The sequence below is a fragment of the Triturus cristatus genome, chromosome 8 (genome assembly GCF_964204655.1).
Source record: "Triturus cristatus chromosome 8, aTriCri1.1, whole genome shotgun sequence".
In the NCBI taxonomy this organism is placed as follows: Eukaryota; Metazoa; Chordata; class Amphibia; order Caudata; family Salamandridae; genus Triturus; species Triturus cristatus.
Window position 1 is genome coordinate 841791774 of NC_140591.1, and position 16378 is coordinate 841808151.

General features: G+C 41.5%; 1 protein-coding gene across 1 annotated transcript in view; it reads left to right on the forward strand.

Annotated features, from left to right (window-relative positions):
* Nucleotides 1–16378, forward strand: part of PROS1 (protein S) — a 308818-nt gene that overhangs the window by 213442 nt on the left and 78998 nt on the right. The window contains exon 12 of the mRNA XM_085622337.1: nucleotides 2101–2269. Within this exon, the coding sequence (XP_085478463.1) occupies nucleotides 2101–2269 (169 nt within the window). The remainder of the gene's footprint in view (nucleotides 1–2100; nucleotides 2270–16378) is intronic.

Below are 16378 nucleotides of genomic sequence, written 5' to 3' on the forward strand. Positions count from 1 at the left end.
AATTATAACCTGAGACAATTCTTCAACTATCAAAAGGATTAAATCCAAAGAGCACTTATTGAGAATGGCATACCATTTCTCCATAAATTTCTTGTTCATGTTGAACAACATAGGCTTGATTGCTAGACGTAAACCTCTTGGAATTCGACTCGCTTTATGGTACTGGACGAGAGTCGTTGCGTGCAGACGTTGATTCACTTCTCTGCGCATCAGATATTCCAGTTGCCGGAGTTGCTGTAAGGTTGACCCTGAGGATGTGTCAAATGCCCTAACTTCCTTGATGAGCCCATAAATATCGCTAGCTTCAGCTGATGAATACGCTTTCGTGTGAGCTCTATTGTCAGTCAAGTGTACTATCTCCTCGAACGACATGTTCATATGAAGAATTAATGACAATGGTGCAAGGTAAGCTGCAAAGGCAGTGGAAATGAGTAAACTAAATATTCAAAGCAGCTAAATATGCACTCAATTAAACCAAATTTAAACTGTTACCTCAATTCTATTCAAAAGTAACCAATAATTCAACTAATTTTGTGTGCACCTGAGAAGTGGCACTGCCAGCCACCTTAGTAGAACAACACAGCAAAAAAATCTAGACAGATGCCTAGAAAGACAAGTGCACTACATAATATATCAATTGAATTCAGGGTAGATAATCCCATGTGACACTTGATAGTGGATTTCCATGTCCCTGGCACAACTGGATACTTGCTTCACCTTTCCCACATCAATAAGTTGCAACTTAATTTGTTCTTGTTCATTCCTCTCCTCCACCATGAGAACTTGCCTCCTTGCTCGTTGCGGTGCTTCTCCTTGCCAACTTCATCTTCTAATACTTTGCTACCTAATGAAAACAAAACCCATCTATGCTAACTAATGATGCCTTGCCCATACCTGCAGTGGAAACAAAATACAAGCAAATGCATTCAGCATTGAAGGTTAAATGCTAATTACATGTTAGATTTGAAACGTGAGCCTGAACTGAACTGGTTTCTGGAGGCCCTCTATAGTCAACTTTAACAGTGCACAGGGTTACAGAATATGTGCACATTTCAACACACACAGTAAATACAGCTTCTTCTAATACGTATAAATTGTAAAGGATTACGAAGATGTAATTCTAAATGCACCTGCATGGAAATAATTCTTGTCATACGAGTTCATGTTTTAAATGTTCATCTACACATACACATTCTCATTTATTAACCTCACAATGGGACATATTTTGTTACCTTCTCCTGTCACATTAATATATAAATGTCACATAGACCTTTATTAATAACGTTCTATACACAAACTCTTCATGTGGAGTACTTTAAATATGCAATACTGCACTCTATGTCTATGTGTCTATGTATTGATTTTTGTAAGGCGCGCATATCACCCAAAGGTCTCATAGCGCCGACAGATGTTCAGATGGTAAGGTAGGAGGCAAGCAGAGTTAAAATAGCCATGTCTTTAAAAGTTTGCGGAATTTCTGATGGCTGGGTTCAAGTTTTATGTGCAAAGGTAGAGTATTCCAGCTTTCTGGGGCAATTTTGGAGAAGGATCTATCTCCATTTTTGACGGTACGTACTTTGGGGACCGCTAGGAGGTGAAGACTGGACGATCTAAGTGTTCTAGCAGGGCGGTAGTTCATCAATTTTTTTGCTAGGTAGGCAGGACCATTGCCGTTCAGGGATTTATGGACTAGGCAGCACATTTTAAACTTAATTACTCTACTTAGTAATATTAATCACACTGAATATTTAAGAGTGCTGACTACTCATGATTATTATGCACTCATACGGTATCTCAGATGGAATCAAGATTACACTTCTCCAGTTAATCACAACTTATAAAAGTGGGTTTAACCCCTTCAGCGCTGCGCGGATTCCCCCGCGGTGCTGAAGGGTTCGAGCGCGGGCGGGGCCATGACGGAACGGTTCCGTCATGAGCACAGCTCAACCGATGCTCATGACGGAACCGTTCCGTCATGAGCATGGAAGGGGTTAAAGATTTGGCATGATGGGCACTGAATCCTCAGCCCGCAAAAATAAAGGTAAACATTTAACAATTTTAAGTGGCACGTGTATGATGCCTTTTCTCTTTTTGTTCTAGATTAACCCTCGCTTGGACGGATGCATTCGTGGATGGAACTTGATGAACCAGGGGGCGTCTGGTGTAAAGGAAGTCATTCAAGAGAAACAAAGCAAGCACTGCCTGGTCACTGTCGAGAGAGGGTCCTATTACCCCGGGACTGGAGTTGCACAGTTTAATTTCAACTACAGTAAGCGATTTAATGAGTCAGAAACCCATACAATTTACATTTTAGTACACAAAGCTTGTGCTGATATCTTCATTAGTATCATATCGTTTGACCCCATGAGTAGCTTAAGCAAAACAAAAAAACACAAAAGATGTTGCCGAGAGCATTAAGAAGAAGAAAAAAAAGCGTTTGAACACAGCGTCTTTTTGAAAATTTGAGAGGGTGGACTTCATCTTCTGCTTACTTGAAACCCCGTACTGGAATGCAATTGAAGAAACTGGAACACTAAATTGGGTGATTTAATTAGTTTTTCTAAGCTAGACACCCTTTTTTAAAGTAAAGAGTGCAAAAACACTTAATGTCAGCTAAGCTTAAACATGTTTTTAAATCAGTTTTTTTTTAAATGTAACTATAAATGGAGGGACACGCCTGTAGACCCCATGCATCCACCCCTTTAAACTCCAGCTCCAAGCAGGGCTATGTTACCATTCCCTTTTGCTTGTATTTGAGAGAGAACAGGAAGACCCCTTCACAACACTTCTCTCCATAGTTCAAAGGAAAATCACAAGAACTGCCTTCAGGCGTTCATGATTCCACCAAATGTCTCTCTGTAGTCATCACTTGTTCCAACATTTTAAAGGCTATTACAAGTGCAAATATAAGTCTTATTTGTACCAAATTATTGGTAATAGAATGGTGTCCTGAGGAAGCGGCATTCTCATACAGCGAAACACCTTTTCCAAAAGCTAAGAAAAGTCAAAACCAGCAAAATGATTGGAAGATATAATAACATAATGTCCTAAATTAAAATCAGCCTTTAATAACTTAATTGCATGTTTCATGAGCAGTCGAGTAAAAAGGAAGAGAAAAACATGTAACTAGTGTTTAAATCAAATATAGACAGGGCCAGCTTGGAACCCAAAATCAGCACTTTCAAAAAATGCTCAAACCAGCTTCACAATACTGGAAGTTGTGACTAGAAGGGGGCCACAGAGGTAATGTTTGGTGAAGATAGCCTACCCTGCAATAAAAGCAGACCACTATTATGCAGCATACATGGGAAATGCCAGAGTGGCAAAATGGCCATGGAGTTTTTTTATATTTAAAGTGCAGCAAGAGGGAAAGGGGGACACGGCACCAAACTCCCAATACTCTTTCTCACATAGTTTGAGATGTATCCAAGCATCATGTTGCTTGGATAGCTTAGAAAAGATGTGATTGTAAAAGTGGTTTAGCAACTAACAAACCATATGATACAAAGGAAAGAGACACAGACATTTCCGTATTTACCTATATTTACGTCATGTAGTTTGTGTTGGGGGAGGAAGGGGCTTTTGACATGTGTGATGTGCCTCCATCTGTATAGTTTTTTCTTTGCTCCTCTTTCTGCTTCCTCAGAGTGCCTTTTTAGGTTGAGCCTAGGCAGCGCATGCGCTGCTCTGTGAGCCATGCTGTATTGGAGTATGGACTAGAAGCCCCGCCCTCTCTCCGCCCATATTTGTTATTGGCTTGTGTCATTGTCCTTCGTCAATTCTGGCCTCTGATTCGTTAGGATTGTTAGTCCCTCCTTAGTACCGCCTTGTCTTCATTCGTAACCTCCCGTGAGGACTGACCCTTTTACTTCGGTTTTTACACAGTGATTCTTTTTTAGTCTGTAAGCACTGTTTTCTTTAAGTAATTCTCCTACTGGAGGTACAGCGTGCTTTCCTGCATTCAGCGCGCCATGCGCGGTTTCACTTTCTAAGCAGCCCGGGACAATGGTGGCCACTTCTTTGCATAGGTCTCGCACTTACAAGAGTTTGAGATATTTGCATTGTACATGACAGTGCCTTTTATTTATGTTTTAATTATCAAAACATATAAATAAAAGGCATTGTCATTTACAATGCAAATGCCTTAAACTCTCCCAAATGCAATACCTATTGCATTGCAAATGCTTATTTAGTAGAGGCAAAGTCCTAATCTTGTGGCTGAAGTGACAGCATTTAAGCTATTTATCATGCAAGCACGTGGTGTCAGTGAATAGAGTTATCGTCCCTTACCTTCCTTAGTTCTCATTGGCTACAGCTTGGAACGCTGTGTCAGGTGAGTTCCAATAACCAGCATTATTGCCTTTTTCCACAGTCAGTATCACTACAGGACTCAGAAGTCACAAACTCTTTAGATTGGGAGCTCTAACTTTTGAGCTCCATCGGTAGGCTCTGGCAGTCGGAATAATTAGATAATTTGATTTTTGTTTCTAATGTAGTTTACATCTAATTTTATTACTTACGTCACTATTAATGTAACCCTCATAACATTAAGCAACCAATTTTGACAAATTATATGCAGATATCCTGTCGGACAGTTGACAGGCATGTTTTACAATTGATAATTTAATGCTGTTAAGATATTATAACAAGATAGTGTTCCAAATACTGTTTTTTCCACTTATAATAATAAATGAGGTTTTTTGTCACCCAAAAAGAGATGGGGCATCTAGACCAAGAAACATCCCGCATTTCAGCAAGATTAATTTTACGCTGTATTTTGAACAAATCTCCTGTTTGTGGTTGACAGAATGTATACAAAAACATACCACAATCTTTTTAAGTGTTAATTTGTATAACTCGTGCAAAACAGACAATTCATGTACAACCAAATTTGTCTCCCAATTAATCATAACAAAAGATGATCTGTTCCTGCCATCAGGGTTACGTGACAGATCACATGACCAGGAATGGACATAGTCAAAGAAATATTAATGGTCATTCTACAACAGCCAGGACGGTTGAGTACTTGACACACTGGCCCCCACTAAGCTTATCGATTACACCCATTTACCTGTTCAGAGTGATCTTTTGTGCATATGCTCAGCATTTCCCCATACAGGCACATCCAGGGTTGTTATCTCAAGTAACTATAACTCGTGCCTTAAGGTAACTATAACTCTCGCCCTCCACTGCTAATTACTCCACATATTACACCACTCATGACATCTTCTATAATATCATTGATAATATCACTGCAACATTGCAGTGGAATTATTGATGATAAAACTGTGCATGGCGGAGGCGTGAGTTATAATTACCTTAAGGCACAAGTTATAGTTACTTGAGATAACTAGAACCACTGAATTTCTTTGGTTTTGTGTGTGTGAAATCTGAACCTAACTATAACATTCCTGTAACCGTTGGTTTCTGTGAATTTTTAAGGTTTTTTTAATGCTATTTTCTAACTATAACATCCCTGTAACCTTTGCTTTTTTCATGAAAAAACAAATATATTACCTACTGGCGGTCGCCAGTAGATAGTTATAGTTAGGACCGTGTTTCCATTGGAAATCTGAAAACTCTATTTTGAATAACTTTGGCGCCGGTTGACGAATTCTCACTAAATTTTCAAAACTAATGGGGCGCTCCGCTCAGCTCCTACCCTAAAAGTCTCAGGGGGATTTGTCAAGCGGGGGCCGAGAAAAAAGGGAGGTCCCAAAACGCGTTTTCCCCATGCATTTTCCCATAGGACCTTTAGTCGAAGGTACAGCCCGAACGGCTGAACAGAATTACTTGAAATTTGGCAGAGAGGTAGTCCTCAGGTCAGGGATGTGCCTTTTGCATATATGGAGTCAATCTGTTCAGTAGTTCCTGAGACAATTGCAGTTAAAAGCACATACATATCTATAGCCGCGCACCGTGCGCGCACCGTGCGAGCACCCTAACGTGCGCGAGCGTAATTCTGATTGGTGGTTACATGTTAGTCAACATTCGAATTGGTCGAAATCAGGAAGTGTCTGCCACCATTTTGTTTGTTTTCAGTGTGAGAGTGAAAAAGGAAGTTGGCGAACGTGAAAAGGTGGCAGGGTACAGAGTTCCTGACCCCCTAGCCTTTGTCAGGGGGTCCCTGGAGGACCCCGAAGGCAGAACATTTAAAAAAAATAATTCAAAATCGCGGGGGTGCGCGCACCGTGCGCGCACCGTGCGTGCACAGTGAAAACCCCCCAAAAAACAATTTTTTTTTTTAATACGTAGTTTATTGTAAAATAAATATAGAAAAAAAATAATAATACATACATAACTTAGCATTTAAAAAACCGCACAAATTCACTGAAAAACCCATAGGTTTCACACACGTTATAGTTAGGAATTAGCATTTAAAAAACCTTGCAAATTCACTTAACCATAGGTTTCACACATGTTATAGTTAGGTGGATATTTCACTCGTAAAAAACCAATGAAATTCCCCCCGTTATAGTTAGTTCAGATAACTATAACTCGCGCGACCACCACTCTATCACAAGGATGATGTCATCAGTGATGTCATGAGTGATGCCACTGACCATGTCATGAGTGATGTAATATGTGACGTCATGAGCAGGATTGCGGGCGCGCGAGTTATAGTTATCTGAACTAACTATAACGGGGGAATTTCATTGGTTTTTTACTAGTGAAATATCCACCTAACTATAACATGTGTGAAACCTATGGTTTTTTAAGTGTATATATATATATATATATATCCATAGAAAAGGAACCCAGCAATTGAGGCGCCACACACAAACGTCATTAGTCCTTCTTTATTTGGTAGGCAGCGGGGACAACCGGCATCACATCAACAGCAAAAGTTAACCAAACATGTTTCGGGCTTCCTAGCCCTTGCTCACTGGTCATGAAGAGGCACAGCTGTTAGGTCTTGCGCCGCACTCGCAGCGATGATTTATAGTCCCGCCTAGTAGGCGTATTCTTGCACAGCATTATGGTTATTGTAGTGGTTAAAACAGTGGTGCCCCACAAAATTTCAATGTCCTCTAGTGGGAATGTTAAGATGCAATATCGGGTCCCTGCTAGTGACGCCAAACCAAAATCGGTAACGTTGTTCCTTGCACGCTGCAGTTTTGGCAACACGCTGGAGCCGCACTTCCGCGGCGGGGCACCTCACGACCCTGGGTGGGGCCGTTACATATCCATAGAAAAGGAACCCAGCAATTGAGGCGCCACACACAAACGTCATTAGTCCTTCTTTATTTGGTAGGCAGCGGGGACAACCGGCATCACATCAACAGCAAAAGTTAACCAAACATGTTTCGGGCTTCCTAGCCCTTGCTCACTGGTCATGAAGAGGCACAGCTGTTAGGTCTTGCGCCGCACTCGCAGCGATGATTTATAGTCCCGCCTAGTAGGCGTATTCTTGCACAGCATTATGGTTATTGTAGTGGTTAAAACAGTGGTGCCCCACAAAATTTCAATGTCCTCTAGTGGGAATGTTAGGATGCAATATCGGGTCCCTGCTAGTGACGCCAAACCAAAATCGGTAACGTTGTTCCTTGCACGCTGCAGTTTTGGCAACACGCTGGAGCCGCACTTCCGCGGCGGGGCACCTCACGACCCTGGGTGGGGCCGTTACATATCCATAGAAAAGGAACCCAGCAATTGAGGCGCCACACACAAACGCCACACAAAACTGCAGCGTGCAAGGAACAACGTTACCGATTTTGGTTTGGCGTCACTAGCAGGGACCCGATATTGCATCTTAACATTCCCACTAGAGGACATTGAAATTTTGTGGGGCACCACTGTTTTAACCACTACAATAACCATAATGCTGTGCAAGAATACGCCTACTAGGCGGGACTATAAATCATCGCTGCGAGTGCGGCGCAAGACCTAACAGCTGTGCCTCTTCATGACCAGTGAGCAAGGCCTAGGAAGCCCGAAACATGTTTGGTTAACTTTTGCTGTTGATGTGATGCCGGTTGTCCCCGCTGCCTACCAAATAAAGAAGGACTAATGACGTTTGTGTGTGGCGCCTCAATTGCTGGGTTCCTTTTCTATGGATATGTAACGGCCCCACCCAGGGTCGTGAGGTGCCCCGCCGCGGAAGTGCGGCTCCAGCGTGTTGCCAAAACTGCAGCGTGCAAGGAACAACGTTACCGATTTTGGTTTGGCGTCACTAGCAGGGACCCGATATTGCATCTTAACATTCCCACTCGAGGACATTGAAATTTTGTGGGGCACCACTGTTTTAACCACTACAATAACCATAATGCTGTGCAAGAATACGCCTACTAGGCGGGACTATAAATCATCGCTGCGAGTGCGGCGCAAGACCTAACAGCTGTGCCTCTTCATGACCAGTGAGCAAGGGCTAGGAAGCCCGAAACATGTTTGGTTAACTTTTGCTGTTGATGTGATGCCGGTTGTCCCCGCTGCCTACCAAATAAAGAAGGACTAATGACGTTTGTGTGTGGCGCCTCAATTGCTGGGTTCCTTTTCTATGGATATATATATATATATATATATATATATATATATATATATATATATATATATATATAGTGAAATATAGATTTACAGCTTTGCTCTTCTCAGCTAGATTGTTTTGGCCTTTCTTAGAAATTAGCCTTCAGGTTTCCTCATTCTCTTTCCTCCAGCTCCAGAGCTGAAAATTAGATTCAGATGAAACCAAGGCTCCTTTTTCAGAGCTGACAGGCAGACGCATGCTGGGCTTGGGAAGCCTGGCCATAGGGGACCGTTATCATTATTTACTGTTATTTACATTGTGTGTTTATCTGGGCCTCGTTGCAAGCTCTGCAATGCTGTTTACTACAATGCTGCGTCAGAATGGGATTTAGTGGTGGTCCTCCACATTTATGTTTGATACTCTGTGGCAGGTTCTGAAATTAGTTTCTAGGAAACAAAAGAGCCCTTGATGATTTGACCCTTTATTTTAACACACACCTTATCTGTCACCTGAACTCAAACATGTTGTCGGAATCCTGTTTGGAGGGCCATGGGGCAAATGAAAGCTACTCAGCCCAACCATGTGTTGGGCTGGGCCTGAACTGCTATGGACCCTGAGAAACTGGGCCACGTACCCCTTCCTCACTTGACTCTCAGTGGTAGCATGGGTTGAGCAGTCCAAGGTTTCTTAGTCTGGGGGGGGTTGGAGGAGGGGGGGGGTTGGAGGAGGGGGGTGGTATGTCGGCAGAAAGGGGTAGGCACAGCCTCACAGCCGCAATAAATTACTGCCCAGTCCATATACTTGCTTTTATGAAGAAATTAGTATTTATATAGCAGCAAACATAGTAAGATATCACATTCACAAACAATACACACAGCACCCTCAGATCAAGGCTCTAGTGTTTTTACAGATGGGGTTCCTGAGTCCCATTCCCCTTTAGTGGTTATTCCCCATATACTACAGCCAACCTTCAGGTCAAGTCCCACTAGTAGTCCGAGTCCCTGGAATCCCATTTCGACTCTTATTAAAGTCAAAGGCCTTCCAGCACCAAATCGCTATATGACAGGCAAGTTCCCCCGGGGCCATTGGGGCCATAAATTAGTCTTACCCACTCCAGCAGGACCTGCTTGACTAATAGTCTCTGAGTGTGCCCCTTCACGGGTGCTGAAGCTGTTGTGGCTGTCTCTGGTGAGTTCTTCACACATGGCCCTGGAGGGACTGCAGTTGGGTGTCCTAGAGTTCCTCACACACACAGTACTGTGGAGGCAGCAGCGGGTGAGTCCTCAAAGTTCCTCCGATGCTGGTAAGTTTCTTGGAATCCTCCCCACAGGTTGGAGGGGTGCAATGCTCCTGGTGCTGGTCCTTAGTCAGGGCTTGGGCCTGCATGGTCACCACAACCCCTCCTTCTCTCGACCACAATCTTGACCAGACCAAACACCTTGCTTTTTCCTGTAGGCTGTCACTGGCATACGGGGTCACCATCCTCACACTGTACACGAGTTATAGCACGATCGCACTGCAGCAAACTTTACTGCGGCCCCAACTAGCATACAGGATTGCCAACTCCACTCTGCCCACAGGCTATGGCCCACTCAGCACAGCAGTAATCTTTATGATGGCCTCACCTGGCATACAGGTCTTCGACTTCACTCTGCATACAGACTACTGCCCGAATGGCATGGCACTAATCTTCAGGGCTGCTCCACATGGCAAAGCGGGTCTCAGATTTCAAACCTGCACATGGGCAATGGCCTGATTGATGCAGCAACGTTCATGGCTAACTTCATGGCTGCCCTCATCTGGTATATGGGGTCGCCAACTTTAACCTATTCACAAGAGGCAATTTGTTTGGTGCAGCAGTGTTCTCCTCATACCTTGCTACAGAAATCCAGTCACCAGGATGGTACTGGACCTCACTCCCTATAACGCTTTCCTCTTCCTCACAGGGCACACTGGCCCTGGCAAGCTAGCAGGCACCAGTACTCCAGGGGAAGGTGATCTTGGATTTTCTGGGTGATGTCCCCGCACTCAGCTGGGAGACCTTGGTCCCCAGTACTGGTCACAGGCAAAAGTCTTGCAGAGCTTCTCTTCCACGCACAGCCCGACTGAATGCTTGACAGTTGACAATTTTGGGGGCCTCAAACTCCCTGTCTTGTAGTCCATTTCGAGACACCAAATGTGATTTAGAGTCTAAGTCCATGAAGTTTATGTTGGGGTCTGCTTCCTTCTGAAGTTTCCTTTCCTCTGCCTTGCCCTGTCCTTCCTACAAAAAGTAGTCTGTCACAGCACGGGCGACTCCAAATCTGATAGCCCCACAACAGAGGCCATGGGAGGAGCTAGAGGTTCACATTGGGATGTCAGCCACAGTGATGTGTATCAAAAGGTTACCCCGGGGCCTCAGCCCTCCTCTTTATTATTCCCATGTCAACCCCATCTCGCTCCTGAGATGTACCCAGACCCCTTTCCAATGACCTGTCTATTAATGAAACACCGCCTTTTGAAGTATACTCAAGAGGTTGGTTCTTCTTTCTTCCAGTGTGTCCTACCCAACTCACAAGAATGCAGCAATCCACATATCTGGGGAGGGAGATTCCTCTGCCTCCTTATGCTTCTCCAGGAAAATAAAATACCCCCCACTTTGAACCCTACGACATTAAATAGCAGAAACGTGGGCGATCCCAAATTTTCCTATGAATGACAGTAAGAGGGAAATTTGCAAACAATCGTTCATAATACTACATTTTATAGCATGGTTTTTAAATAATTTGGTCAAAAACTGCATTTACCTGTATTGACTTCTTTCATTCTTACTTTCTTTCTATCCTCTTTCTTTCGTTTTAGTCTTTTCAGTGTGTCCTTTTTAGCCATCTTCCGATCCTGCTTTCCATTGTTCTTTCTTTTCTTCATTCCATTCTCCATTCGTTCCTCGTTCCATCTTTCTTTCTGCCTGTCCATCCTTCTTTTGTTCCATCTCTCTTTCTTTCTACCTTTCTGTCTTTTTTATGTTCCTACTTCATTTTCTTTCCATCCTTCTTCCTTCAATTGTTTTATTCTTTTCTTGTTCTATTAAGTCTTCTTATGATTCTCTTGTACTTCCTTCTCCCCTTCATTCCATCCTTTTTTCTTTTTCTTTTTCTTCCATTTGTTGTTTCTCTCCTTTCCTTCCATCACCCTTACCCATCTCCCTTGCCATCTTTCCATTATTTCAGTTTATTTTCCTGCTCTCCATATTTCTTTCCCTCCCTCCATTTTTCATTTTAGTTATTTTCCTTCCATCCTTTCTTCTCGCGGTCCTTCTTTCCATGCTTCTTTTTATTTCATTCATTCTATCTTTGTTCTTTCCTTTCTTTTTATTTCTTTCAATTTTTCCATTTTTCTCTTATGCCATTTTCCATCTGGCTTCCTTTTTATTTTTCTCTCTTCATTTGCATTCTATCTTCCTTCCTTTTTTCACACACTCTCACTCTATTTACCTCGCACCTGTGTCTTTACTGTTTAAATAATTTCTCTGTCACTTTTTGGCTTCTTTGGCAGCCTTTGGCCCTCATCCCATAGCTTTGTCATGGTACTTATTCTTGTCACTCTGCAAGCCACAGATCAAAGTTAGTAAGGGCCATAAAACAATGTACTTTTCTCCAGTAGCACCCCTGGTTGAGCTGATAAAGTGGGTGCTTCACTACGCCCTTGCTCCAGGTAGCCTGGTTCTCGTAAAATGGAACCCAGAATCTTCCATGTTTTGTACCATTCACAGGCACACATACACGCAGCACATGCATATAACATACACGCACTGCCCAGCACTATATCTTCTAGTCAAGTCAAGTTGATCTTTATTCGGTTATTAAAACAAAATAACCATAAAAGTACAAAGAAATAATTACACACATATTAAAATGACAATTATAGGAACCAAACATATGAAAAACCGAGTAAGTTCAGATCTCAATTGTTTTCCGTAATTTAAAAACATTTTTGAGGAATGAGCAAATAAATACGACTGTTAAAATATTATCCAATTTCTGTACAGCTAAAAAAGCAGGGCGACACCGATTAATTTCCATCATTTTTAGCAAAGGAACAACAAACATTTGTCTAGGTCTGGTATAAAATTTACAAAAGAAAAGTATATGCATATCAGATTGCACTGATAGATCATCACAGGGACATTTATTAACATTTTTTGACCAATTATTCATAGATGGAAAGCTGAGTGATCTAAATAGTAAATTAAATCTAAAACGTATCAGTAAAAACCTTTCATAATCACTCGTTTGTAGCTTTAAATATGGCTGTAAACTATTGCAAATTACAATTTGCTCATGGGCTACTACCGTAGTTTTCTTAAACACTATTCTAACTCTGGTCTCTTGCTGATAGGTCATACATCTATCTTTTAAACATTTCCTAGATATATTACAAAGAGAGGGCGGGTCTGTATAATAGTCCCCCAGCCCTAGTAGCGTGAGAAAATTATTAATATAATTCAGCCATCTAATTTTCCCACACTTCTCTAGACCCATCGCATTTTCCATGATCATTCGATTTAAACCAGATTCATCTGCGGTCCATATTCTATGCCATAATAGAACTGGTGCAGTTTTTATTATATCTTCTAAGTATGGTTCCCCAAGTTCTATATGGCAAACATATGTTGAAACACTCTGTGGGACACCTAGGAGATATTTCATGAAATTGTTTTCGACCACTTGTAATGTACTGGCGTTTGCATATCCCCATAGGCCTGCCCCATAAGTGACAATAGCTACACAAGTTGCTTTGTAAACAGTCAACATTTCCTTAATTGGTTTCCTCCCTATTTTTCGGCTAAAATTTTTTAAAGCCATGATAGATTTGCAGTACAACAATTTCCTTGTCTTAATTGTATTGTTCCATAGCCCGGAGCTATCAATTAAGACCCCTAAGTAGGGAAATGTTAAGGTGTCCTCTACTGGGGTAATTCCAATATAAATTACTTTTTTCTTCCTCTGTGCACCCGGCCCACAGTGCATGGTGAATGTCTTAGAACAGTTTATGCTTAAATCAAGCTGATTCATAAAATCAGAAAAGGATGTAACTACTCTTTGCATGGCCTGCGGTGTTCTAGCCATCAGGACCGCGTCATCTGCATATAACAAAATTGGGATTGATCTTTTTCCTACCATTGGTACGTCCCTACACTCAGTTATCAGTGTCTTTTCCACGTTGTTAATATAGAGTGTAAAAAGGAACGGCGCCAGGACACAGCCCTGTCTTACACCCCTTTTGATTGCAAAGGATCTAGTGTATTCACCATTTTTTCCATATCTTACTCTGGCCGATGCTCCTGCATAAAGATCTCTCAGGAAGTCAATAATCTGTTTATCCACACCCAGTTTATCCATTACTACCCAAAGTTTACAATGTGTTACTGAGTCGAATGCTGAGGTAAGATCCACAAAAGTTAAAAACATTCGTCCCTCTTTCACTTTGGTGTATTTTTCAATTAAAATATGCAAATTCAAACACTGTTCAATAGTACCAAGACCTTTCCTAAAGCCATACTGCAGGTCACTTAGAATATTAGCTTCATTAGCCCATACATGTAACCTATCTAAGATTACCCTTCCTAGAATTTTAATAGTGGAATCCAGGAGTGATATTGGGCGGTAACACTTGCAGTTTTCACGATCACCCTTTTTAAAAATTGGGACTATCAGGGATTCACACCACGATGGGAGGAGGCCTCTTTTCAAAGTGGCGTTAAACAAACGTGTAAGGATTGGAGCCCATAGTTCCTTGTTGTTTTTAAATAAATCAACAGGGACTCCATCCGCCAGACTTGCATCAATACATTTCTGCACCTCTGTTATTGTTATTTCAGGTTCAAGTTGGATACTACTCTGTGTATGATCTCTCAATTGGATATTATCATTGGTACTTTCCATATTATCCTGTACAATGGAATACAACTTAGCAAAATATTCAGCCCACTCACTCTCAGTAATTGCCACATCTAGTGGGTCCGTGTCGCTGAAATTTAGAAAAGGGGCATTAACAACTTTCCAGAATGAGGCAGAGTCTTTGCTTAACGAGGCGTCACATAAAGCATCCCATGCTTCCAGCTTTAAAGCATTTTTCCTATTTTTAAGGGTCTGCTTATAGACACTCCTACAGTTCCTGATTAAATCAGTATCCTTCTCTGTAGCATGTATAGCATGCTTTAGACTTCTATAAGCCTTAGTACATTCTGAATCAAACCACCTCTTCTGCCTTGTATTCCCACCATTAGTACCAACCCACAATAACTTCCTTATTTGGGCAATAATCAATAAAAAATTATTAATAAAATCAGAATCATTGGCATTCACATCTGTACATACATAAAATTGGAGCAGCATGCTTTTTATTAGTTTCTCCTGGAAATCTGCGGGGCAAATTTTTGTCCACTTTAGGGCATAACCATTTTTACGGGCCATAATAATGTTATCTATTATCACTTTAGATTTGGCCCTACCACGATATTTCTTAAGTCTCATGGTTATTTTAAGGCTTAAAGGAAAATGGTCACTAAGTGGGCAATCCAGGATTCTATAGTTCCGTATCATATCCCTATGTCTAGAAGTCATTAGGACATAATCAATAGTTGTATTTGCCCCTCTGCCATTAAACGTTGGTAAAAAGGGGATTTCTGGACTAATCAGCCTATTTACAAAGTCCAAATCATTTTCAAATATTAATTCATTTAAATAATCCCCTCGTCCAGAGTGTTCAAAATGACTAAAGCCAATGTCTCTATCTAATTTCATCCCACATAACCCATTCTCAGAGCTCCTGCATAATTGGCAGTTAAAATCTCCTACCCAAATAATGCATGTATCCTCTGTCCTCCGCCCGATTGCTGAGGTGATGTTACTACCTAATAATCTAAAAACATCCATTGGGTCTTCTCCTTGGATGTTATCATAAAAATTAATCAAAATTGTGGAAAACCCCTTGTTGACTGTGATCCTTATAATATGGTAATACACATTATTAAAAACTAACTCAGTTTTAACTCCTACTAGCAGGTTCGAAACATAAGTACACAAACCTCCTTTAGCCCTACCATGAGTTAAGCTAACTGCTGGAGAAAAGAATGTTTTAAATCCATTAATGTGTATAGCTTCAGTTGTCCATGTTTCCTGGAGGCTAATAACATCAAAATTGCCTACCAGTTTTTCCCAGTTTTTATTGCCCAATTTGGACCTCAGTCCTGCGATATTCCAACTCAAAAGGGACCAAACCTCCCCACTAAATTGATCATCCGCTAAATCATTGTTACTATCAAGAGATGCTTCCTCACCACAAAGTGCCTCAATTTGTGGGCTCTCGCTAATAAGGACCACCTTAGCTGTCTCTATTTCGGTGATGGTATTCCGAAGCCCTTGGTCCTTTAACTTGTTACTTTTGATAATATTCGAATCAGTGGGTCTATTGTCTCCCTTGAGTCAGTCAATATCTTCTAGCCCCTGCAGGATCTGAAATCTATTTGCTAAAGGGATTTTAAAATTTGGGCTAACATTACCTCTGTGTCTGAACCTATGTTCCCCGGAATACCAGGTATCATCTCTCCCTAGATCCATTACCGGATAAAAGTAGGTTAGGTCTAGAGTTTGAATTCTGCCAGTATTATAGTTAGGTTCCCATTGACAAATAAAACTCACTGCTCTTCTGTCCCTCAAGTTCACGATAATACAATCTCCTTGAATATCTTTATGCCTCTGTCCAATCCAGTGTACCCTCCTAACATTTAGAATTTCTACACGAGTTTGTCTAGGCAATGGCCTATTGTAATTCAGCCAATGAATTACCTTATTCTTGAGTTCCTGATAATTTTCTGCCTTTCCGTTACTCAACTCTGGTACCCCTGTCAACACTACGGTATAGGGAATTGAC